The sequence below is a fragment of the Rousettus aegyptiacus genome, unplaced genomic scaffold (assembly GCF_014176215.1).
Source record: "Rousettus aegyptiacus isolate mRouAeg1 unplaced genomic scaffold, mRouAeg1.p scaffold_m13_p_12, whole genome shotgun sequence".
Taxonomy (NCBI): domain Eukaryota; kingdom Metazoa; phylum Chordata; class Mammalia; order Chiroptera; family Pteropodidae; genus Rousettus; species Rousettus aegyptiacus.
In genome coordinates, this window is record NW_023416287.1 from 22,783,637 (window position 1) to 22,808,350 (window position 24,714).

The 24,714-nt window shown below is 48.3% G+C and overlaps 2 protein-coding genes across 6 annotated transcripts; one reads left to right on the forward strand and one right to left on the reverse strand.

Annotated features, from left to right (window-relative positions):
- On the reverse strand, positions 1–5,936 carry PCED1A (PC-esterase domain containing 1A). Of its 4 annotated transcripts, XM_016144352.2 has the most exons (8): positions 4,952–5,426; positions 4,513–4,657; positions 3,951–4,030; positions 3,598–3,836; positions 3,347–3,497; positions 2,988–3,234; positions 1,033–1,308; positions 300–687 (listed from the first exon to the last, which is right to left on the reverse strand). In XM_016144352.2, the coding sequence occupies exons 2-8, from the start codon at positions 4,634–4,636 to the stop codon at positions 440–442; spliced, it is 1,365 nt and encodes a 454-aa protein (XP_015999838.1). In that variant the 5' UTR covers positions 4,637–4,657; positions 4,952–5,426; the 3' UTR covers positions 300–439. The 4 variants fall into 4 exon arrangements, with proteins under 4 accessions (XP_036085475.1, XP_036085476.1, XP_015999838.1 ...); XM_036229582.1 differs by lacking the exon at positions 4,952–5,426 and adding an exon at positions 5,611–5,936 and having other exon boundaries at positions 1–687; positions 3,598–4,030; XM_016144280.2 differs by having other exon boundaries at positions 3,598–4,030; positions 4,952–5,417.
- VPS16 (VPS16 core subunit of CORVET and HOPS complexes) lies at positions 5,435–24,462 on the forward strand. Of its 2 annotated transcripts, XM_016143737.2 has the most exons (24): positions 5,435–5,572; positions 17,867–17,955; positions 18,216–18,313; positions 18,402–18,530; positions 18,620–18,764; positions 18,895–19,010; positions 19,110–19,232; positions 19,360–19,415; positions 19,747–19,836; positions 19,939–20,033; positions 20,194–20,270; positions 20,728–20,859; positions 20,955–21,082; positions 21,213–21,248; positions 21,438–21,546; positions 21,706–21,840; positions 21,930–22,038; positions 22,131–22,228; positions 22,314–22,421; positions 22,749–22,826; positions 22,923–23,092; positions 23,173–23,269; positions 23,964–24,067; positions 24,182–24,462. In XM_016143737.2, exons 1-24 carry the CDS (start codon positions 5,520–5,522, stop codon positions 24,324–24,326), a joined length of 2,520 nt encoding a protein of 839 aa, XP_015999223.2. In that variant the 5' UTR covers positions 5,435–5,519; the 3' UTR covers positions 24,327–24,462. The 2 variants fall into 2 exon arrangements, 1 of the variants encoding a protein (XP_015999223.2); XR_004953636.1 differs by lacking the exon at positions 24,182–24,462 and having other exon boundaries at positions 23,162–23,269.
- The last annotated feature ends 252 nt before the right edge of the window (positions 24,463–24,714 follow it).

A 24,714-nucleotide genomic window follows, 5' to 3' on the forward strand; every position in this document is an offset into this window, starting at 1 on the left:
TAGGTGAGAACTAGCCAGATCTAAAATTTTATATAAAATGTTGACAATTTCAACTCAGCCCTTGATATTTCTCAATCTTAAAGAGTTACTAACAACAGCAGACCCCTTCAGGATCTTTGTTAAGCACACATGTTCTGGTGAGGGTGGAAATGAGTGTGTGAGATAGCAGGAAGGACGCATTCGGTGATTTCTATACAGCGAGGTGAAAGGCCCAAAGCTGGAAAGAGCCAAGAGGCAGCCTCCCCAACTCTTAAGATCGTGGTTTGGGAAACCCACTCCCTCACACAGGAAGATGCCACTCTGTTCTTCCATGCCTTTATTGGTGACAGCAATGGACAAGAACAATACCAGGCATAGCAGACACCTTGGCCCAGCACCTGGGGTGTCAAGCAGGCCCTGCAGGGCCATTGGCACATCCAGCCCCAGCCTAAGATCCAGTCTATCCAGGCCATGTCCCCGAATGAGCAGGAGGCCGTCTGTCCAGTTTGTATGTGTGGATCAATCTGTCTGAGTGTCTGGGCCGCTGCCTGCAGGGTTCCCCCATCCTCGGCACATGGTAGGGGCTGCTGGGAACACAGCGTGGCATCCCCCGGTGGACCACTGGGCCCCGGTGCTGCCCATAGGGGATAGGGCCAGAAAATGGAGGTGGCAGGGGGCCAGGCACAAAGTTCACTCCAGGGCCACATCCTACAAAAGAACCAGTCATTTATAAGAGTGAGCTTTTGGCCAAGGTGAGCCCAGCTCTGCCTTTAGGCTGCTCTGGTCCTCCAAAGGGAGCTTCTCTGGGCTTCAGTTTCCCCATCTGCAAAATGGCAATACCACTTCCCTACTTCCAAACCAGGAAACTGTGACAACCAGTAAGCTGATTAATGAGTCTACAGATGCTGTTCCAGACTCACTTGTAACTGAACCCAATCCTGCAGGGGCACAAAGGTGATCCAACTCTGGGCACAGGAGATGAGGCTGGGCAAGGCTGAGGGAGGTGTAAAGGGAGGCTGGGAAAGTGTGACAGGATGCTGCAGAGGCACCTACCTAAGTGGGGTGGCATTGAGAAGTCTTCCGTTGGGTTAAAACTGAAGAATTCATGGGGTGGGAAGGGCTGGCCTGGGAAAAAGGGGGCATCCTGGGGCAGGGGTGGGAACAGGGGGGGTGGAGAGGGCTGAGGAAGCGGGTAAGGAAAAGGCATGGGAGGGGGTATGGGAGAGGGCAGGGGGAGGGGCAAGGCCAGCTGCTCCCCGAAGTCTGGGGGCTGCCCCTGGCTCCCCTGGAACAGATGATCCGGCTCTGGCCAGTCCTCAATCCACGGGTCTAAGAATGGGATGGTTGTTTTAGATAGGCCGGGGAGGCCAGGCAGCCCTGACCTCTGGCCCTCCACACTTCTAAACTTCTACTCCCTCCTCCAGGAGGGAGCATCCTTTGCTTTCCACGTTTCCTCATTCCCTCTCATTTCAGGCTGAGCCCGAGATGTGTTCCTCCTTCCTTGCCTTTCTCAAAAGTCAGGGCTTTGCCTTCACTCTGACCTCAGGCTCCCCTCCAGAGTCTTCTCTGCCAAGCTCCTGTATCTTTAGCTTCTTCCTCTCCCAGCAACTCCCCATGGACCAATAAATAAGCTTAATAAGTCTCTCAGAAACACTCTCTTCTCCCAGTAAACCCCTGCTCCTTTCAAACTTCCACAAAGAGTATTGTGCCTGATTTCGATTCCCTTATCAACTGTTCACTGGCTCTTTTATTTATTTTTCACTGACTGTCAACCCAATCCTTCAACATTTTCCCCACTAAATATAACCACTTCCTGGCAAATTTAACCAACTTCTTTCTTCCTGACAAATCACATGACATAGCCAATGGCCTCCATCCTCCCTGAAAGTATCTCTATCTTCAACTTCTTTTATTTCCTCCATCAGCCCCTCTTCCCTTTCAACTCCAAAATGTGGCCATTGTTCTGTTCTCTCCTTCACAGTTCACACTCATGCCCTTTGCTTCCATCTCTCTGGGGACACCACGGACTCTCAGATCTACTCCACATTTCCACAATACCTCAAATAGATCTGCCCTGACCAAACTCACCAACTCACTCTCCCACCCAGCTTCCTTTTGACATCCCTATTTCTGTAGCTTCAAATTGAACTCAGAAGGCCTGAGCCACTACAGTCTAGTCTTACAAACTATGTGGCATCCCTTCCTTTCTGGGGCTCAGTTCTCTCAACTAAAAAACAAGAAAATTGGACCATTATATAATCAAAGTCCTAATTTACCTCCCTAAAGCATTGACTCCTGGCTACCAAGTCCCAGAAGTCTGCCTCTATGACCCTCCTGACCTGTCTGTGCCCCCAGCCCCTTCAGTGCTGCAATGAACAGCCTTCTTTCTAACATGACTCATGCCTCCAATTCAATGAGCACTATCCTGTAGTACTGTGTACACAACAATTGTGCTAGATACTGGGGCCAAAGAGGTGAGCTGTCAACAAGTGAGGCAGGAACCCTGACCTCTGAGGACATGATGCAGGAGAGAAGCGGACTTGGAGACCATCAGCCACGAGCCCCCTTTGTGAGCAGGCAGGAACTGAGAGGCTGACAACACCAGCCAAGGGACTTCTTTGCTTCTGCCACACTTCCTGGATTGCCTTTCCTCTGTTTATCTTTCTGCCCTCAACTTCTGTACCTAGTTAAAAGTATCCCCATTTCTTTCCTGTTCTTTTGTAGGGTAGGGATCTTTTACATGCTGTCTTACGTGCTCAGTGCTTGTATAAATTCATTCGTATACACAGAGGTGACTATATAACTAACCATACAGAACCATAACTTGAACTGCAGTGTTGCTCCTGTGATCTCACCCCAGGGGATGAAGAAGGAGCACTTGGGGGCCACAGCAGTCCTTCAAAGGACCTCTACTCTCCTAGAGCACCTATGTCTTATTCCACTTGTGAGACCTATTCTCTGAGGGCCCAATCTACATCACTACCCTCCCCACTTGTGGTAGGGCTCACCAGGGGGGTAGTCATGCTTAGGCAGTTCCACACCCCAGGCGTCAGCCACATGAGTCAGAAGCAAGTGTGAGATGTGGCGGTGGGCATGCTGGTCCCAGTGGATACCATCCCAGTGACGGTGTTGTACTGCATGTCGGAAATGAAAATGAAGGTCTAGGACATCGAAGTAGTGGTCCCCAGCCGAAGTAGCACTGTAGAAGTTCCCTTCAACCACATCCCGCCGCAGAGAGGCTTCCAGGGGCTGGAGCTAAGTGAGAAAGTGCAGCATCTAAGAGCCACAGTATAAAGCAGGGTTAGGAGGAAGGGTCCCCTACCAGCCAGTTGCCCCTCCCCCATCATGAAGAACCCTGGTCACTTGCCTCAGGCAGAAGAAAACCCCCAGTGACGCGCTCCCCCAGGGGCATCGCCATGTTCCACACCAGTAGGCAGGAGTCTGGCAACACTTGGTCCATGCGCAGGAACACCCGCTCCAGGTTCTTTCGGTAGCTCTCCATTGAGCAGCGGCCATACCTTATGGGCAGCAGACAAGGTGGACAAGAGCACAGGGGTGGATGGCCTCTGAGCCATACCTCCACCCCCAACCAGTATTTCCCTCTCCCTCAGCCCCAACCTGGAGAGATCCCAGAGGCAGGAGTTGATGATCACCAGGTCCGGGGCGGGCCCATAAGTCAGCTCCTCCAGGACGCCCTCGAGGTACTCAGAGTAAACGCGGGTGAGGAAGTAGAAGCGCACAAGGTGGTGGCCAGAACCCGAGCAGAATTGGCGGACCTCTCGGTACTGCGTCCCGTTGTGCAGCTCGCCCAGCTGACCCCCAGCCACAAGCTGGTCCTGTTCAAAGCTCAGCTCCCCCTGCATACCCACCCCCACCCAGATGGTCAGACCCATGCCAGGGAGGAGAACCCTGCCAGGCCAGGGTCTGTGTCCACCCACCATTGCCTGGCATGGCCACCAAGCTTCTCTCACCTTGGCCTTTAGCTGGGCAGCTGTGAGCAGTGAGTCTTTCTGGAGCAGGAGCACCAGGTCCTTGTACACAGCCCGCTGGACTGCAGGGAGACAGAGATCAGGAGGCTGAGGTAAGCCTTATCCCATCCAAGCTCCTCCCAAGTCCAGGTCCCCCATATTCCCAGGGCTAGGGTTGCCCAACACCACCTCTGTGCAGTGTTGTCTCTGAGGCAGGAGAAAAGGTGAGGTTAAAAGATCCTGGCACTGTCTCCGATGCTTCTAGTTGTGCACCACCCCCCATTTAGTATACAGGGGCCCAAGATCACCAGGCAGAAATAAGTCGGCCAAGTTACCTGGGAGACAGATAACAAAACTGAGGGAAATTATGGGGGGCTGTCAGGGAGAAAAGGTTGACAGGCTACACCTATCAAGACAGCTCTGGAAGGTGCATGGGTACATAAAATGAGAAAAATCTACCGTACTGGAACAGATTAGGGGTCAGAAGAGGTCTGAGATGGAGACAAAGGGTTCAGACTTAGAAAACAGGTTGCAGGTGGAAGTGTGATCCTAAAGGAGCACTCACTTGAGTCCCCCAAGATGACAACGAACTTGTTGTGTAGCAGCTGCTGAACTTCGGAGGCCTGGAAGTGGACCATGGTGCTTCGCAGCGGGCGGCGCTGCTCCTCGTTCTCCAGACAGAACACCATGCCGCCGCTGACAATGACGGGCTGCAGGGAGAGGCCACTAAGCCGCGCGAGGGTGGGGACTCAGGGCAGGTCAGCCCCAGGGCCCGTCCCGGGATAAATAAGACCTATGCCGGCCCCTCCAGGAACCAAGCGGCAGAGTGAACCCCATGGTGATGCTGGCCTCAGTCACACCTGGTACCAGAGGCGGGGTGGGAGGGACGCACAGCCCACAGGCCTCCAGGGCACCGAAGCGCATCCCGCGCGGCGCCGCCCTACAACCCGCCACGTGCCCGCCACCGCCTCGCGCATGCGCGTTCGTCAGCTCGCGTCAATTACCGAGTCGCAGGGTTCCGCACGGTTCACCCACGAACACGGCAGGCCCTTGCACCATGAGCCTCGTCTTCAGCGGGCTCTGTGCCAAGCCTCATGTTCCCGCACCCTGGGTAACTGGTTGGTGCCGCACAGTCCCCGCCCCGCAGAGCCCGTGCGACCAGGTTAGCTGTCGGTGCGCAGCCCGGCGCCCAGCGCTCTCCATGCGTGCGTCGCAGTGGCCCCGAGGGCGCCTTGGGCCTCGGTGCCCCGGGCGGCGACGCTCACAGCTCCCACTTCCGGTCACCCATGTCCCGCCCTGCGCTACCCCCCAATGCCCGAGGAGGCAGGAAGGCAGCGGTCGTGGCCGCTGTGTGGGGACAGAAGCCAGGGCTGGGCCCACCCAGACGGGCTCAAGAACCGGGTGTTGGGGGGCGGGGGCGCGGGGGCGGCTGAGTGCAGCTGCCCACAGTTCTGATGGCAGTGGCGGCCGCCTTGCCACGTGACCGGAGCAGGCGGAAGCGGAAGTACCGGCCTGGAGCCCGCGCTAGGCGGGTGGCCGCTCAGCGCTGCCCAGCAGCCACCTGCACCAGCCATGGACTGCTATACTGCAAACTGGAACCCGCTCGGAGACTCTGCCTTTTACCGGTGAGCCGCCCCGCCGTCCCGCCCACGGCCCGACTTACCCAGCTCGCCCGCCGGCTTGAGTCTCGGGGCGGAGCCGGCGGCGAGCGCCCCCGTCACTCCGGGCGCGGGGGTCCGCCCCTCGCCGGCTCTACCCTGTCGTCTGCCCCTTAACGTACACCCGCGTAATGGCCAGGGAACCAGGCCTTCTCCTGCTCCAGCGAAGGAAACTGAGGCAAGCCCAGTGGTCACACAAGTAGGGGCAGAGCCCAACGCTGAAGCCTAGGTCTGTCAGTCTCCGGAAGGATGCTCAGATCACGTTGAGGGAGGCCGCCCACTGGTGACAGCGAGTGCCCAGTCTCCTGCCAGGAAGTGCTGCTGAAGTCAGACCACAGGGGCGCTCCCAGTGGGGCGGGATCGCACGGCAGGCGGGGTAACAGTGCTGACCAAGGCTGAGAGAGAAGGGGAAGAGTCGGCAGTGAATCCAGAGGCATCCCTGGCTAGCAGTTCTCTCCTGGGAGTCGTAGGAACCCTAAACTACTAATTTTTCTAAAGTGTTAACCCATCACATCATTACCCTAATTAGGATTTTTCAGTGGTTTCCTTTTGTAGGATAAATTCATCTTGTTAAATCTATAAGTCGACTCCTGTTTGTCCCTCCAACTTAATTTGCCCCTCTCGTACCCAAATTTTGTGTTCCAGTTGCACAGAAGAGGACCCCAACATACCATGTTTCATGGCTCTCCATAGTTGCAGCAGCCTGCAGGTCCTTTTGTGGGCACTGCCATTTCCCTCTTTATCTTACTGGAGAAGTTGTGCTCATCCTTCAGGACTTAGTTCGAGGGACTTTTCTGAAACTCTCCCTGACCCAACTCCAGTAGAGTCAGCTGACTTTCCTTCAGGCCTCACAGGACCCAGTGCTAGAATAGAGTCTGTTATGTATGGCACGGTAGGGCAATATTTGTATAGGTTTCTTCTGCTAAACCAAGTTCCTTGAGGGCTGAGAGCATATTTCTTGTATCTCTTTACCACAAAATACTATTTAGAACAGTGCCTGCTATGTAGTTGTTGCCCAATAAAGATTTTTAAAAATACTTTATTACTACTAAAAGTCACAAAGATATCACATTGGGATTTTATTTCAATAGAAGATACCTATTTGCTATGAAACTATGTACTACTGTTATTCACATATTAAAACTTTCCTATGTAAATTTTGATACATAAAATGCCAGCCCTTAAGGAGGACAAATGCTTTGTGGCACTGTTGTAGCCACCAGCCCCCGAAAGACACACAGACCACCAGAACTCAGTGAGTTATAGGAAACACTCTTTATTCAGCCAGCTGGGTCTGTCAGGGGTATGCAGACCCCAAATTAAGCAGCCCCAAAATATAGAGGTACAGGATTGTTAAGCCCAAAGTCTCATTCTTCATTCTGTCTAAACACAAAGGTCTACCCTTCTTCTATTCATTACCTGTCAACTCACAGGTCAGGTACGTAAGCCAGGGTACAGAAGCAGAAAGCTTATTGTTAGAATGTTATGTTCCTATGGGTGACAGCCTATGTTCCCATGGACATAGCCATGTTCCCATGGACATAGCCAAGCAGTAATTTTCCTGCAAGTAATAAATTTCTAGCAGTCATTTTTAGCCATTACAGCAGTTTTTAGAGATCTATTGCATTTGTTGTTTATATCTGATTCTTAAAATATGTCTATACTATATGAAAAAAATTACAAAAGTTTAGTTAAAATTAGTAAAGTTCTTAGGAAATCACAATGATTTTAACTTTTTGTGGTGAAGGGATGCCAATTGACATAGGTGCTTACAACACAGCATACACTTTTGAAAATAGTAACATTATTTTTGAAAATACAGTTGCCTACAGAGGCCTGTTAAGTAGAAGAGTACTAAAAATGTTGACCTCATTACTACAGAACGCCTGTTTATCACTGAAGTCTTAGCTTTGTTGATACACTAATAACGTTTTAAATGAATATCAATACCGAGTGTGTGCTAGACCAGCATACCGAGCCAGCCCTTACCTATGTGTGCTGTATTGCCAGAAAGAAGTAGAGGTCTAAGCCTTGCTGTGGAAGATATATTATTTTTGCTAACAGATGTGCCCTTCTATGTACTAGATACTCAGCTAAGTACTTTATGTGTATTAACTTGTTTAAGTCTCACAACTCCATGGAGCAGGTATCATTATTAAACCCGTCTTACTAATGAGGAAACAGACACACAGTGGTTAGGTGACCAGGTTACACAGCTAGAAAGTAGTGAAGTGAGGATTTGAACCCAGTCTTCTAGAACCTGTACTAAAGGATAGAGTTTTTTGTTTTTGTTTTTTTAAACAGGAAAATAAAATAGTGTGTTCTAGCTTCTTCACCGGAGTGGAAATGTTTTAAGTGCAGATATTTGGTGTTTTTTGTATTTGTGCATAACCTTATGCCAGGATTTAATACATGTTTAAGTGAGTAAATGAATGATAAACAGGTGGCAGACAGTGCATTGCGAGTCCTATCTATAGGACTCCATTTATAACTTGCAGGAAAATTACTGTTTGGCTATGTCCATGGGAACATGGCTATGTCCATGGGAACATAGGCTGTTACCCATAGGAACATAACATTCTAACAATAAGCTTTCTGCTTCTGTACTCTGGCTTACGTACCTGACCTGTGAGTTGACAGGTAATGAATAGAAGAAGGATAGACCTTTGTGTTTTACATTGAAAGTACCTTTTTGGAAAACTAATTTGGGGAGGCAAGGAGAGGGAATGGTGACTAGTTGTTATGGGGCTTCAGAATTTTTGAGATTTTTATCCCCCAAAAAACAATTTTGGCTAATCCTGTTAATGAATTTTGCCCACCCCATTGTCAGGCTGGCTGTGTATCAGTCAATAAAAAGATATGGACCCTGTCTGCCCTCATAGAACTTACAGAGGAGACTGTTGATAACTGTTGATAACCACTAATGACTCAGATCATAATCACTGTGAAGGAGAGGTAGGGTCCTAAGAGAGGATATAACAGACCAAGAAGTCAGAGGTAAAGAGGACTTCCTGAATGAAATGGTAACCCATCCAGGGGATGAGTAGGCGTTATTGCAGGGAGTGGGATGAAGAAGAACATATACAAAGATCCTGAGGCAGGAGAGACCACTCTCAATGACCTTGAATAATGAAGTTGATGCCTTTCACTTAGGGGGCCACACCCTGCAGGGCCTTATAGGTCACCTTTATTTGAAGAACAGTGAGAAACCTAAATGAAAGGGTTTTAATGAAAGGATTAATATGATTGGATTTGTGGGGGGGGGTTTAAGTTCCTTCTGGAGGCAATGGGGGAACAAATTGGTAGGGACAAGCAAGAATGGAGGCAAGGAAACTGGTTAGGTGGCTGGTGGAATACACCAGGGAGAAGTTGATGGCAGCAACTGGGGTGGTGATGGTAGAGATGGAGAGAAGGGGGCAGATCTGAGATATTTAGGAGGTAAAATTAAAGGAGATCGTGATGGGTTATACTTGCTAGGGAGAAAGAAGAGCAAGGTGTTGAGGATGACTTGGGTTTTTGGCTTAAGGTAATGAATTTGGTGGTGAAGAGGGTAAACTTGGTTTTGAACAAACTGTTTCAGGTACTTTAGAAACATCCTTTATGGTAAACAAACAAACAAACAAACAAAAAACCTGAAGATATGTTCTTCTGAAGTGCTTATTAGAAATAGACTATTTTCATAGGTTTTTTGGGGGGGTTGGTTTTTGCACATATAGAGATGAATTTTTTATAAAAAGTTGTGGTTAAATACACATGATGTAGAACTTACTTTCTTATTCATTCTAAAATACAATCCAGTGGTATTAGGTATTTTCACATTGTTGTGCAACCAATATCCAGAACTTTTTTATCTTGCAGAACCAAAACTCTATACCCATTAAATAATAATTCTTCATTCTCCCCTTCCCCCATCACTGGCAACTGCCATTCTTTTACTACTTTAAATTTGACTACATAGCTCATATAAGTGGAATCATACAGTATTTACTTTTTTTGTGATGACTTATTTCACGTAGCATACTGTCCTAAAGGTTCATCCCTGAGAAGGCTTCTTTATCTCAAAGCCTTGGGAAGGCGGTCCGTGCTTTGTTACTCTTCACTTCCTGATCCTTACTCCTACATTGCTGCCAGTCTTCTGACTGACTGCATTTCTCACTGATTGTTTGATTGGAGACTTTGGCCCACAGCCTCCTAAACATCCCAGTTCTTTCCGCCTTTTGGAGTAACTTAAGTGACTACCTGGCTTCATGGTTTCATAGGTTCTACTCAAGTGATCCTATGCACCTCATCCACCCCGACTCTGCTCCTGTGCTTATCCAGGACTGCTCTACCTCAAATGTTAAATTCAGACAGCCCCTTCTCAGACCACAAGCTCCTGTCTTCACTGACACTCTGATACCTTCTGAAAAACCGTCATCCTCACTGAGATCCTCAACCCTGGAGCCCTCTCTTCTCTTTGTGTGAGCATGCAGAACTCCCTTCTATAATTGTGTCCCTTTTTGTCCAGCGTGGTGTGCAGCCATGGTCAGTCGTTGCAGTTGCTTTCTTACCTTTTCCCTAACAACCTTATTCCTTTGCCCTTTGGTTGCACCTGCATGGCACAAAACTACACCCTAACACATCAATAACTCACCATCTCTATGCCGGTATCCAGGCTGCTGAGCACTGCCGTGAGGTCACACACAGGCAAGTTGGGTCTAGTTTGAATCCATGGTTACAAGCCTCAACGGGGCCCTCACAATCTTGTTATGTGGGTTCAGCCTATAGTCACCACAAGGGCTTTTTTCCTTCCTTTTAAAAGATTATACAAAAACGAAACAAAACAAAATATTAAATTGTAAACAATTAAAATATTTTGGAAATATTGAAAATTGAAGTCTTTTTGGCCCTTCCTCCCAACAGCTGACTTCACCTCATGCTTCTCAGAGAACTGGAGTCATAGAAGGGCCTAGGCTTCCCCTGCCCAAACCTGCCTGCTATCTTTCCATTCCACTGAGATGATGAGCCCCTGTCTTCTTTGCCTTCTTAGAAACCATGTGCCATCCACCCACACCCTCCCTTGGCCAGTTTCTCCAGCTGTTGTTCAAGACCCCCGTGCATTAAGATCGCCTGAGATGCTGGCTACATGCAGCTTCCTAGGACAGATCTCCATTATCTCTGGGGTGGGTCCTGGAAATTTGATCTATATTTTAATAAGCACCTAGGTGTTCCTCTGCTGCTCTATATTGTTTTCCACCATCCCTGCCCCCCAGTTGTTCCCTACCAGATTTTGAGTATACTCAGATCTTATCCTAACAAAAAATAAACTCTCGTATTCAGAAAACAAACAGATCCTTCCTCCTTGCCCTTTCTTTTTCTTCCCCACCTGAAAGGTCTGAAATCTGCAGTCTATACTTCCTTGCATTTTCTCTCTTCCCACTGACCACTCACTCTGGTCTGACCACCCTCAGTTACTGCAGTGGTCGCAGCTCAGATCTCATCTGAGCTTGACTCCCTGGAGCATTGGGAGAGATGAACCCCACTTCTTTTTTGGAAATTGTATGTAACCTTTACTCTGAAAAGTTCCAAATATACAACAAAGTAGCAGCATAAACATCCATGACCATCATTTAGGCTTAAAAATTATTATTGTGCTGCAATATCTGATTCAACTATTTTGGAAGTTTAAAAACTTTTATAAGAACATGTTCAATACACATCAACATAGTAAACGTAATTTAGTGGATATCCGTGTACTCATCACCAGCTTCAACAAATATCAACAGTTTGCCATTCATTCTCTTCGCACCTCTCCTTCCTTGCCAAAATACACACACTTTTCTGGAGTTATTTAAAAACAAACCCCAGACAGAGTCTTTCAATCAAATACTGTATTTTTAAGTAAGTTACTGACATAATTTCAGTGTGCTTTATTTTTTTTAAATGACAATTTCCAATAAACTATAATGCTCTTTCACACCTAACAATATCATTTAAAAACCAGTCCTTATTCAGACTTCTCCGGCTGTCTTAAAAGTGTCTTTTTAAATTTGTTTTGTTCAAATCAAGACCCAAGCAAGAATTACTCATTTGCTTACATTCTTAATTAAGTCTTTTGTAAATTTGAACGTTATTACCCACACTCCCCCCCCTACCTTTTATTTTCATGAAAGACCAAGTCACTTTCACGTGCCATTGCTGCCTTTGAACTTTTTTCTGTCATAGCCTATATTTTCTGAAACTTTGATCTGAAGACTCGATTAGATTCAGGTCGAACGTTTTTGGCACAAATACTTTTTTGGTGATACCATGGTGTTCATAGTGCATTAATCTGAGTCAGCATTACATCAGGTTGTCTGCTAAGAGGGAAGTTGGCATTAACAAGTGGATTCGATGCTGATGGCCACATCCTCTGTTGCAATGTCATATTTTCCCCCTTTGTGACAAGCAAGTGGTCTGTGGGATGCTACACTGGTTATGTCAGTATGAGTCTAATCAGGAAACAGAAACTCTAGTGATAAAACGGAAAAGTTTCATGTAAAGAACTCTTAAACTATGCTAACAAAGTAACTATAAGATAAAATAAAACTCTGTCCTCTCTGTGGGCTGAGGAGAAAGGAAGGACAAACTTAGAAGGGGGGTTCCCTCCCCAAGCCGGAGTTCTAAGCTCAATAGAAAAGATGTAGTTGCAGAAGTTTGCTGGCTCGCCTGGGCCAGAGCTGGTCCACAGTCACTAGGCGAGCAGGAAGCATCCGCCTTAGTACAGATGGGGCATAAGTGAGCCATAGCTGGGGACCAGGTTCATGGGCTTGCACAGAGAGTTGTAGCACCAGTGTGAGCCAGAGATGTGAAACTTGCAGCATCTGTGTAGAGAAAGCAACAGGAAGATAGATGCAGGTCAGGGCCAAGGCCGTGAGGTCACTAACGGATTATGTATTCTGGGTGCATGTTTGGGCCAGAGCACCACCCAGTATTCTCACACCCCACTGCTGACTGACCTCGCAGCTGCTAGAAACAGCCAGAGAGCCCCTTCCTCCTGCAGTGTCCCGACAGTGCCCTCTCCTGAGAAGGTTAACATCTAGTTTATTGTGGAACACATATTGAGGATAAATTTGGACTCGAGAGACAATAAATTGATAACTGACACAGTCCACCCTTTGTCTGCTCAGCTTCCATATTCACCCCTACATACTTTTGAACTCCCTCATAGCAACAAAACAACCCCATGAACCTGCTTAAGAAGTTACCACTATTCTCCTTACAAGTAAATACTCTTCCCCAAAATGAGAAGACACTTCAGCCAGTAAATTAACCCCATTTTCTTATGCCCATTGGTTCAATGGCATAAGGAGACCAAAGTGGCAAGGTGATGCTCTTATCTTCTAATTCAATGAACCCATTTTTGTGTCCCCTGGTAGAAACATTCTCCTCTTGGATAGATACTAAGCTCTCCAAACCTTTAGATCTCGAAGTGACTGGAACTGGAAGCAACATTTTTCTAAGGGAGGTGGTAAGTGTAATAGAGAAGCCACACTCATTTTCACCCCTTGATTCTGAGTTCCACGTATTCTGACTCTGGAGGAGACAACACCATATAATAGCCTCTGATGTAAAGCATAAGCATAAGCTTTACATTAGAGATGTTAAGATAGAACCCCATCCCTTTAGGACACTGTCTGCTAATTAGTGTTATAACTGGCTCGTCAGTAAACTTGGGCCAGCCACTTATGGATGATCAGGTATGTGATACGACTAGTTGATTCCATGGACCTAAGCCCACTGCTGCACTTTCTTTGCTGTGAAATGAGTCTGATTAGATGCAATTCTTTGCAGAATGCTACCGCAGAAGATAAGGTATTCTATAAGTCCACAGATGGTGGGTGCTGGCAACAGTGTTACAGATACAGAAGACAAATCCACATCCAGAACATACATATATTCCAGTAAGGACAAATCTTTGCTTCTTCCATCATGGTGAAGGTCCAGTGTAGTAAACTTGAAGGCTGGTTCCCCTGGGAATGGTACTATATTGGGGCCATGTATTGGTCTCTGCTGTTGACAGATTAGCCACTCAGCACTAGTGTTAGTTAGCCAAGTCAGCCTTGGGGAGAGAGGCTCCCAAGATGTCTACCCTAGGGTTTTCAAGCAGGGGAAGGTTAGTCTCCTTGGATGCAGGAAGGCAAGCTACTCTTACTTGTAAGGAAGGCTCAGAATGACTTGAGGGTTCAAGATTGTCAGTTTCATCTGGCTCTAACCAGATATCTCTCAAGTTTCAGGATCCCATTCTTTCCTGATCAGTGCCCTTTCACATAAGAAATAGTGTGTTGGTGAATTCAACTGTTATAATTTAACAATCCACACAATTAAATTTTGTGTTTGACCTTCAGCAGTAGTAGCCTGTGGCTACAATAAATAAGAGATTCATTTAAGGGTGTTATGGAAGCTTTCTGCTTCTCAGACCATGACTTGAGCTGAAAATTAACAGACCCAACCTTGTCATTTTCTCTTTGTAAATGTTCAAATGCACTCAAAATAATCCATCTACATCACAGCCCTTATAATCATTACTGCTATACAGCCAAGCACAGAAGTCACACCCAAGCACATGTTTGACTTGGCATTTTACCACGGAAAACTGCAGGCTTGATTAATTGTGATGCCACTGCATGCAGTGGGTTACTAACATCCATTTCCTTTGGCAGGGAGCTCAGCACTGCTCTCAAGCTTAAGCACACAACCAAACTAATCCTCAAATCCCATCTTTAGGGGTCAGTCTCCTGGGACCACTCTTTGTGCCAAATCTGTAACAGTCTGGGTCCAGTTATGAGTTTTAAGCAAAGTTTAATAAGTATAAAGAATTATTAGGATCACTTCATAGATTGTATAAATGTCTAACTTTTGAAAAATTTAAAATAAATAGGAAAAAAAAGAATTATTAAGCTGTGATAAAGACTATAAGATGTAATAAAATTATATACGGCAGCCTAGAGCTGAGGGAGAGTACCCAAGGAAGGACAAATTTGGAAGGGTGGGGCCCTTCCTCAGACTGGGGTTCAGACCTTGTTGGAGAAATTATAGTTGCAATACACAGGATGGCAGAGAAGTTCACTGGTATGCCCAAGTCAGAACGGGTCCAGAGTTGCTGGGCAAGCAAGGAACAACCCTTTGGGGTTCAGAAGTAGTGGGGCACAGGCGAGTTGTAACTGGCAGCCAGGGGTGTGAGTGTGCAAGAGGAGCGGAGGAGCTGGTGCAGGTAGGTAGCCTGGAGCACGTGTTTTTTGTAAGGTGAGCCACAACCAGTAGCTGAGAGCATGGGCATGCAGAAGGGGATCAGTGGAAATACTCTAGTGGGCCAGCAGGACAGCCATAGCAGACATCTTGGCATGCAGAAGAACTATGGCCTAGCATGGCCATGAGGCCAAGAATGTGGTATCTCTCCAGGTAGCCCTGGGAAGGTGATCACCAGTCAAGGCAAGCCTTCGAGGTTGCTGCATGGCTGGGCAGATCACCCCTAAGTGTCCTCACACCTTGGTTGCTGGCTAGCTTTGCCCTGCTGGAAGTGGCAGGAGAGCCCCTTCCGCATGCAGCGTCCCTCTAGCGCCCTCTACTGAGAAAGCTTAACATCATACTCACCGTGAAGGAGAAATGTTTAAAAGAATGTTGTCCCTTAAACATTGAAGCGTGACTTTGGAGTCGAGTGGCAATTAATTAATAACTGGCATGTTAGGCCTGTGTGAATCTGTTTTCTCATCAGATTTTCATTCATGATTTTAGTAACAAAATGTCAAAAAATACATATGGGTTATAAAAATTCAAATAATGCAAAATTATATAGCCTATAAATTTGCAGTTCCCTTACCTCCTTCCCCCACTTAACCACCCTCTCCAGAAGTAACCACTGTCTGGCTTAGTATGGAGACCTTTGAGAGTTTTTTCTATATATTTACACACATTTATGTGATTATGCTTGTCAAAAATATGTGCTCAGTTTTTTAATTACATAAATGGGTTTATGTGGTTCATACTGCAGCTTAGTATGCAAAAAAAATCTAAGAGTATTTTCCTTGATAATTTCTGGGTTTTGTGTCTTGCTCTGAAAAACTTTACCATAATTCCCATTGTACAAATATTAGGTTATATTTTCCCAAGTTTTTGTGTTTAGTTTTTAAATATTTTCACACAAAGTAGTCTGCTATAGTCCTTGACCATCTTTCTTTTAGTTTTATTTTCATTTAACAAATGAATTAGAGCCTTTTGCATTTTTTAAAGTATCTCTTTTTCACATGTGTCACAAACATTTTTTGTCTTCCTACTTTATTTTTTGGTGGATTATTTTTAATGTATAAAAGTTTTAAAATGTTAATTATTTTAATAAATAACCACTAATGTGGTTTAAAAACTCAGTCTTATTCCCACCCTGCCCCTATTCAACTGATTCTATCCCTTACCTACAAGTAACCACCATTATTAGATTTTTATAAATCTTATTAGTTTCTTTTTTGAAATGGAAGCAAATATAAATATGTGATGTTTTTTACCTTTTTTATATAAAAGTATACAGAAGTTCTAAGTTTTTATTAGACCCATTCGTTGGTCTTGTTTTGTAACTTCTGGGTTTTATATCATGTTTAGAAATTGTTTCTGCTTTGAGATTGTTAAAATACCCAAGATTTTTTTTCTGATGTGGCTTTATTTCTTTAATATTTAAATATTGAATTCCATCTGAAAAATATTTTATTGTAGAAATTAAATGATGAAATAGTGTTTATTGCAATGCTTCCCATATACCCCATTGTCTCATTTCAAGTATCAATTTCTACCAGTTTGAAATGCCATCTTTATTACATGCTCAATTCCCAGGGCTTTTTTTGGATTCTGTTCTCTTCCATTGATCTATTTGCTATTCTGTGCCAAAACAACAGTTTTAATTAACTTTAGTATTATATAGTATATTTGAAATCTGATATGTATATGTTCTCATATTTTCAAATGTTCTTAATATCTTCCAGTATTTTCTCTTTCAGATGATCCAGTTTTTTTTACTCCAGGTGTGCTGTAGGCAGTTTGTGCTTCCCTCCCCCCAAAAAACTGGGGTGATTTTTATTGGAATTCTATGCATTTATATAGATCATTTTGGGATACTTTTTCATGTCTCTATATCTTTGAGTACACTTTGATTTGATTTTGTAAAAATTTTTATTAGGTTTATTCTTGGGTATTGTAGTTTTATTTCTATTATGATTAGGGTCTTTCTAAAATTGGTATAGAAAATATATTGATTGTTGCTCACCTAACTGAGCTTTTTTATTCATTGTTCCATAAACCACTTCGGGTTTTCTAAGTAGACAGTCATATTATTTGTAAATAGTAGCAATTTCACTCTTCCAAAATAAAAAACTGTTGTTAAGTTATTTTGTCTAGAACCCCAAGAAGAATGTGAAATAGAAGGTAATTGTGGGCATCTTCCTTACCTTTAATGGGAAGGCTCCTGAAACGATACCAGCCGAAACACCCTCCTTAAACACTCTTTTTTCTTGGCATCCTGGAATGTCGCCCACTCCTTCTCTGTCCCCTTCTTTCCACCTCCAGCCATCAAATGATGGCCTGCCTCAAGCCTCCTACTCAGTCTTCTCATACAGCACACACTCTCCGTGCACACCTCAGATTGTAGTCATCTCGTGCCAGATTGCAATTTCATTTACCTCCCATAAGCTGAGTATTCAGATTGACATCGCTAACCCAGGTCTCTCTCCCCAGCTCTGGACTCACTAAAGAGCTCCTGTTTGATTTCTTTCAGGCACTGCTAACTCAGTACCTCTGACACTGAGTTCTTTATTAACTAGTGTTGAGCTGGACCTCTGGGTATAAAGCCCACAACCTGATTCAGTATTAGGAACCAGAAATAGAAGAACTGCCTACCCTAAGAGACCTTCTTAGAAGGCTTTATTTCCTGCTAATGTAGGCCCAAGCCAGTCACTCCACCCAAGTCAGTTTGTGACCTGGATATTTGCCATACAGCCTTCCTCTCCCTGGAGCTTCTGCCATCTCTGCACACTTGTCCCAAGAACCACATCCTTCTCTGTCAACAGCCTCTGCTCTCTTGCCTTCGGTCCCTAAGCATGCATGTAGCTGTTTCTAGTCATCATCCCCCTTCCAGCCCTGGGAGGCATCTTCAACTTTTCTGTGGAGGACAAATGAGGCTTCAGGGGTTCCTCTGGGGCTCCTTCCATTCAGATACAGGGTCATGAGGAGGCTAATTTCTGTTTTCCTTTGCGCGAGCAGGAAATATGAGCTGTACAGCATGGACTGGGACCTGAAGGAGGAACTCAGGGACTGCCTGGTGGCTGCTGCACCCTATGGGGGCCCCATTGGTATGTCACTCTGCTACTGCATGCTCTGGGACCATGGGATTAACTCAAGTTCCTTGATTCCTGGGGGTCTTGCTGTTGGGTTGTTCTTACTAGTATATGCCACCCTCCCCCACTCCCCACCCACTTGAGATGCTTTTAATGGTTCTCATGAGGCCTGCTTCGTATGGGATGGGCCTGAGGTGCTGCTTCATGAGGCCTGCTTCCAATGGGGTGGGCCTAGCCTGGTGAGCTAGGACAGGAGGTCTCTTCTCAAACTGAAGCACTGCTGAGGAACCCCTGGCGGAAGGAGAAGCCTGCCAATGTACGGCCAGTGCTTGAGATCTACTCTGCTTCTGGCATGCCTCTAGCCAGTCTGCTGGTGAGCATTCCTAGTCCACCCTGAGGCTGGGGTCTGGGCAGGGTTCCTGTGTCCCTAGACAGCCTCAAGGACTTTTTCTCCTCTGCAGTGGAAGAGTGGCCCTGTGGTATCCCTAGGCTGGTCAGCTGAAGAGGAGCTACTCTGTGTGCAGGAAGATGGTGTAGTGCTGGTTTATGGCCTTCATGGTGACTTCCGGAGACGCTTCAGCATGGGCAATGTAGGGGCCACAGGAGGTTGTGGAAAAGGAATGGAGTCTGTGACTCAGTGGCTTCTTCAAGGCCCCTCTCCACTTACCCCTTTCCCCAGGAGGTACTCCAAAACCGGGTTCTAGATGCCCGGATCTTCCATACTGAGTTTGGTTCTGGAGTGGCCATCCTCACAGGGGCCCACCGCTTCACCCTCAGTGCCAATGTGAGTGACCTCAAGCTCCGCCGAATGCCAGAAGTGCCAGGTGAGCATCAACACCCCTGAGACAGAGCCAGCCATTCAGTGTCTACAGATGTGCTTCCAGACTGTGGGATCAATAGAGGTAGAAGCTATGGGCTCTGGTTATCCCAAAGTTGTCCTATTTCTGACCACAGGTTTGCAGAGTGCACCTTCATGCTGGACCACACTGTGCCAGGACCGAGTGGCACACATTCTTCTGGCTGTGGGGCCTGATCTTTACCTTCTAGACCATGCAGCATGCTCTGCAGTGGTAAGGGCCTGAGTGGGAGTGAAATGGAGGAATTAGGGGAGGCAGTGGGGAGGCTCTGAGAAGTCAAGATCTCTGGTGTCCTCCTTGGCCCTGCCCCAGACTCCCCCTGGCCTGGCCCCAGGTGTGAGCAGCTTCCTGCAGATGGCCGTCTCCTTTACCTACCGACACCTGGCACTCTTCACAGACACAGGCTACATCTGGATGGGGACAGCTTCACTGAAGGTGTGATCCTGAGACAACACAGGGACACCATGTCTTGTTCAGGGAAGATTTATCTGGTAGGGGAAGGGGAGGAGCTTTTCAACCTGACTACTTGGACAGGGCCATGATGCTTCCTGCATCCTTTCAGGAGAAGCTGTGCGAGTTCAACTGCAACATCCGGGCCCCCCCAAAGCAGATGGTCTGGTGAGGACAGGGGTGCTGGGGGTGGACATAGCCTTGTTTCTTGGGATACCTTGATTCATTTTGTATACTAGCCAAACTACGTGGAGCTTGCATCTTCTCTGCCAGTGCACATTTGAGGGAAACCCCTGCCCTCCTATGGGCCCGAGATGTCCCCAGTCACTGACAGTACAGGGTAAGAGGGAAGCAGACAAGTCAGAGGAATGAGATAAGGGGCAGGAAGCATGTGTAGGGCTGTCCCAAGACAAAGTGATGTAAGCAGTGATATGAGAAACCTGACTGTGGGCCTACGAACTCATGTATGTCTTACATGTATGTATGATGCTGCCCACAGGTGCAGCCGTCCTCGCAGCAAGGAGAGGGCCGTCGTAGTAGCCTGGGAGAAGCGGCTAATGGTGGTGGGTGATGCACCAGAGAGCATCCAGTATCCTTCGAGGGATACCTGTGGGGGTAGGAGGGGAAAGGGGAGAGGGTCACCTGCCTTATCCCATCTCTGGGTGTTCTTGAGAACCTTGACCAAGCTTAGGTTTGTGCTGGATGAGGATTCCTACATGGTACCTGAGCTGGATGGGGTCCGTATCTTCTCCCGCAGCACCCATGAGTTCCTGCATGAAGTTCCAGGTGAGGCCCTCACGGAGGCACCACATACCCAGAGCAGAGGTTCCTAGGTACTACAGCTGCTGTGGGCCAGAGGAGGATGAGGGAATTAGGGCATTGAGGCATTGAGGCAGAGCTGAGGGTCCCCTGTGTCCCTCCCCCACTCACCATCTCCCTTCTCCAGTGGCCAGCGAGGAGATCTTCAAAATTGCCTCAATGGCCCCTGGAGCACTGCTATTGGAGGCGCAGAAGGAATATGAGGTAAAGCCCTGGCCTTCTCCCAGGACCCTAGGATACTCTTCTCCTTCCCCTGATTGGCACAGCCAGGTGCTACCTGTGAAGAGAGGGGTCTAGGCAAGATACCAGACTGGGCTGGGGTGGGCCAGCTCAGGTGGACTAAAGTGAAATGGGGTCCTCCGTGTGGTGATGGAGAGGGGCAGGGAGCCCCGACTATACCCAGCCCAGGCGCAAGTCAGGGCTACTATTAAGGGGTCTTGGGGATTCTCACTGGTAATTGTGGGCTGATATGGGGTAGGGGGAATATCTGAACGCTTCAGGTAGATGAGTGCACTGAGGGGGTTTGGGCTCTGCCTTCGCAGCCCCTCCAAATTATCCCATTTGAACTGTAGCTGAGGAGCTGGGGCAGATGTGGGAGTATTCTCCATCGTGATGCCATGTCTCTGGCACCCTTTCCCTCCCCACCCCACCCCAACCCCAGAAAGAGAGCCAGAAGGCCGATGAGTACTTGCGGGAGATCCAGGAGTTGGGGCAGCTGACGCAGGCTGTGCAGCAGTGCATTGAGGCCGCAGGACACGAGCACCAGCCAGACATGCAGAAGAGTCTGCTCAGGGTTGGCCTGGGCAGCAGGGCTGCAGGGAGGGGCACTGGGTAGGGTGGGGCTGCCAGGGGGGAAGCTCTCCTCTATTGCCCTCTGGCTCTTCTCAGGCGGCCTCCTTTGGAAAGTGTTTCCTCGACAGATTTCCACCCGACAGCTTCGTGCGCATGTGTCAGGACCTGCGTGTGCTCAATGCCGTTCGGGATTATCACATCGGGATCCCGCTCACCTATAGCCAGTATCCCCATGCATTTCAGAATGGTGTTCACAGCCAGGGGTGGCAGGGGAAGGGGCTAGAGATGCCACCTAAAGGTCCTTGGCAAATAGGGCATATTTCCCAGCTAGATCCTTAACCGAGTGAAATGCAGATACAAGCAACTCACCATCCAGGTGCTGCTGGACAGGTCAGCAAGCCCGAGGGTGCTGGGAGGGCTCTAGGTGGGCGAGTGTTACAGCCCTTTGTGGGCTCTCGTGGTCACTGCTCCTGACCTATTTCTTTGGGATTTGGGAGAACTTGAGTTGCAGGCTGGGGCTGTGCTGTCCTCTGTCTACCCCACCTCACCTCTGTACCCGTTATCCCTCCTGCCTGCCAGGCTTGTGTTGCGGAGGCTTTACCCCCTGGCCATCCAGATATGTGAGTACCTGCGCCTTCCTGAAGTGCAGGGTGTCAGCAGGATCCTGGCCCACTGGGCATGCTACAAGGTGAGGATGTAGGATAGGGTCCAAGGGCATTTAGGGACTTTCAGGCCCTGATGAAGTATAGGAAATAAGAAGTATGAGACTGAAGGGCCAGGTCCTAATTGAGGGTCGGTGGGGTGAGGGGTGAGAAGCAGATGTGTGTGACACCCTTTCCCTCTGCAGGTGCAACAGAAGGACGTGTCTGATGAGGATGTTGCTCGGGCCATTAACCAGAAGCTGGGGGACACACCTGGTGTCTCTTACTCTGACATTGCTGCGCGAGCCTATGGCTGTGGCCGCACAGAGCTGGCTATCAAGGTGTGGGTGCCCAGCCCTCCCCAGATACCCTGACTTGGGTATTGGAGGCCCCCAGGTGAGCTCTTTCTCCTCTGCCTTTTTCCCCACAGCTGTTGGAGTATGAGCCACGCTCTGGGGAGCAGGTACCCCTTCTCCTAAAGATGAAGAGGAGCAAACTGGCACTGAGCAAGGCTATTGAGAGCGGGGACACTGACCTGGGTGAGCAAGGTTTGGGTGAGGCCAAAGACCAGGGCCCCCGGGCTGAGCAAGGGGCTGGGCTGGAGTCCCCATCCCACCTTACTACCCCATAGTGTTCACGGTGTTGCTGCACCTGAAGAATGAGCTGAACCGAGGAGATTTTTTCATGACCCTTCGGAACCAGCCTATGGCCCTGAGTTTGTACCGACAGGTGTGTGCAGTGGGCAAGGGTAGGGGTGGAGCCTCCTGAGCCCCTGAGTTGACCTTGCTGACTGACTGCCTGTCCCTGGCCCCAGTTCTGTAAGCATCAGGAACTAGAGACGCTGAAGGACCTTTACAATCAGGACGACAACCACCAGGAGTTGGGCAGCTTCCACATCCGAGCCAGCTACGCTGCAGAGGAGGTCTGAGGCCCATAGAGGGGGTGGGGCCCTTGGGCTAGGCTGTTGGTCTGGTTCCTTCTCTAGGAATCTAGGCCTCATATTTGGTGCACATCCCATCTGGTCCTCTGGTCCTCACTGTTGAGGAAGTCTAAGAAGGCATGAGGCCAGGATGAGGGTTGGTCCCAGAGGAGCTAGCCTTCCCACTAGGGACACCAGAGTGGTACACCCAGCGGGTAAGACTGGCCCTGGTGACCCTTAACATAGAGATTGGGAAGAAAACCACAGCCTGGGTTGGAAGGGCGGAGGTCCTTGAGTTATGAGCTCAGGCTTTTCTTCCTGCCTTTGTAGCGTATTGAGGGGCGAGTTGCAGCTCTGCAGACGGCAGCTGATGCCTTCTACAAGGCCAAGAATGAGTTTGCAGCCAAGGTTTGGCCTACTCTTTTCTAAGAACCTCCTTGTTTTTCCTCTCAGTCTTCCCTCCTTGTCCGTCTCATCCTCATCCTGCCTTATCCCTATCCCCAGGCCACAGAGGATCAAATGCGGCTCCTACGGCTGCAGCGACGCCTAGAAGATGAGCTAGGGGCTCAGTTCCTGGACCTGTCTCTACATGACACAGTCACCACTCTCATCCTCGGTGGCCACAACAAGCGTGCAGAGCAGCTGGCGCGTGACTTTCGCATCCCAGACAAGAGGTATATGAGGGTCCAGGCTGCATGTAAGTCCTGGGATCCCTGCCCCTCCTGTAGCACCTCCAAGCCCAGCTTCCTTACAGGCTCTGGTGGCTGAAGTTGACCGCTCTGGCAGATCTGGAAGACTGGGAGGAGCTAGAGAAGTTTTCTAAGAGCAAGAAATCACCCATCGGCTACCTGGTGAGACAGGGGCCCTCCCCCAACCCCATCACCAGGGAGGCTAGTCCTGGGGAGAGGACCAGGCCCAGGGATAGGCCGATGACCTATTCATGCATCCGTTCGGCTGGCCAAAATTTTTAGCGGGTGCTTCCTGTGTGTGCATATTCACGAGCTAAATACATTAGAGAATGGGCCCCAGTCGGCCTGCAGATGTCAGCAGGCAGGAGAATGAGCTGCTTTCCCCCAGGATGACACAGGGGGACCCCACGTGCCTAAGGAAAAGTCCTATTTGGGTGGAGAGTGGAGGGGGACAGGAAAAGCACATCTGCAAAGCAGTGGAGGATATCGAGGGGTTTGTTTTCTATGGCAGGCAGTTCAGAGGTGTGGTGAGTAAATGGAACAGCCATGAGAGAAAATACAGGCTCCGAGATGGTAGGAAACACCTGTTGTGAGGGGATGACAGTGGATGGTGTTGTAGATGCATGGAAATAATTGGTCTCAAGGTTCTAACATCTTTGGTTTAGGTTGTTTCTGCCCTGAGAATGTCGAGATCATACCTCTTGTAGATGTGTGTCAGGGCAGGGGTGGGGGAATTATATGCACTAAAGCATATATAAAATATACAGTGACAGTATATTCAGTGGCCTTTTGTTCATAAGACAGAGGACAGAAGGGCTCTGCCTTATCTTCTCCCTCCTTCTCCTCCCTCTCTAAGCCCTTTGTGGAGATCTGCATGAAGCAGCACAACAAGTATGAGGCCAAGAAGTACGCCTCCCGTGTAGGTCCTGAGCAGAAGGTCAAGGCTTTACTTCTTGTTGGGTACGTTGGCTGAGAGCCCCGTGCTGCTGGGGTGCTGAGCTAGTGGACTGATGAGAGGCATGGTTTGTACCCTTGATCATCCCAACACCATCTCCCCTCCTCCTCAAACCACAGGGATGTGGCTCAGGCTGCAGACATTGCCATTGAGCGCCGGAACGAGGCAGAGCTGAGCCTCGTATTGTCCCACTGTACTGGAGCCACAGACGGTGCCACGGCCGACAAGATTCAACGGGCCAGGGCTCAAGCCCAGAAGAAGTGAAGGACTCACCCTACATGTCTCTTCATGTCCTAGGCTTGGCAGAAGTGTCACTGCTCATCCAGCTAAGCTGAGGAGCTAAGCTGAGGAGGCAGGGTGGGAAGGGATGTGGTTGTAAATAAAATTGGAACATTTTAGAGTGCTTTTCTTATACAGTCCTGCCTAAGCAGAAGCAAACTGAACCAGAGCCATCCAGATATGTCAGCAAAATCCCATGTGTTTTTGTGGGGTCTGGAGGAGGAGCTTCTCCAGCTGTATTTACAGAGAGATGTGCCCCTCAGCATGGTTACCAAGGAAAGCTCTCAAGCTCTCAGACCCTAGAAAGATTATGGGGAGAGATGGCATAAAACTAAAGCAACAACTCATCAGGAAGCATACTGAAAAACATTAT

Bases quoted from the DNA above. Each gene is read 5' to 3' on its own strand.
- PCED1A (XM_036229582.1), bottom strand. From the start codon at position 4,636: ATGGTGTTCTGTCTGGAGAACGAGGAGCAGCGCCGCCCGCTGCGAAGC. The intron at 3,498-3,597 runs GTTGGGGCTGAG...GCTGCCCATAAG, and splicing joins TGCCTCTGGGATCTCTCCAG to GTATGGCCGCTGCTCAATGG. The intron at 3,235-3,346 runs GCAAGTGACCAG...TTTCTCACTTAG, and splicing joins GGGGTTTTCTTCTGCCTGAG to CTCCAGCCCCTGGAAGCCTC.
- VPS16 (XM_016143737.2), top strand. From the start codon at position 5,520: ATGGACTGCTATACTGCAAACTGGAACCCGCTCGGAGACTCTGCCTTT. The intron at 18,765-18,894 runs GTGAGCATCAAC...TTCTGACCACAG, and splicing joins CCGAATGCCAGAAGTGCCAG to GTTTGCAGAGTGCACCTTCA. The intron at 21,083-21,212 runs GTATCCCCATGC...AGTGAAATGCAG, and splicing joins ATCCCGCTCACCTATAGCCA to ATACAAGCAACTCACCATCC.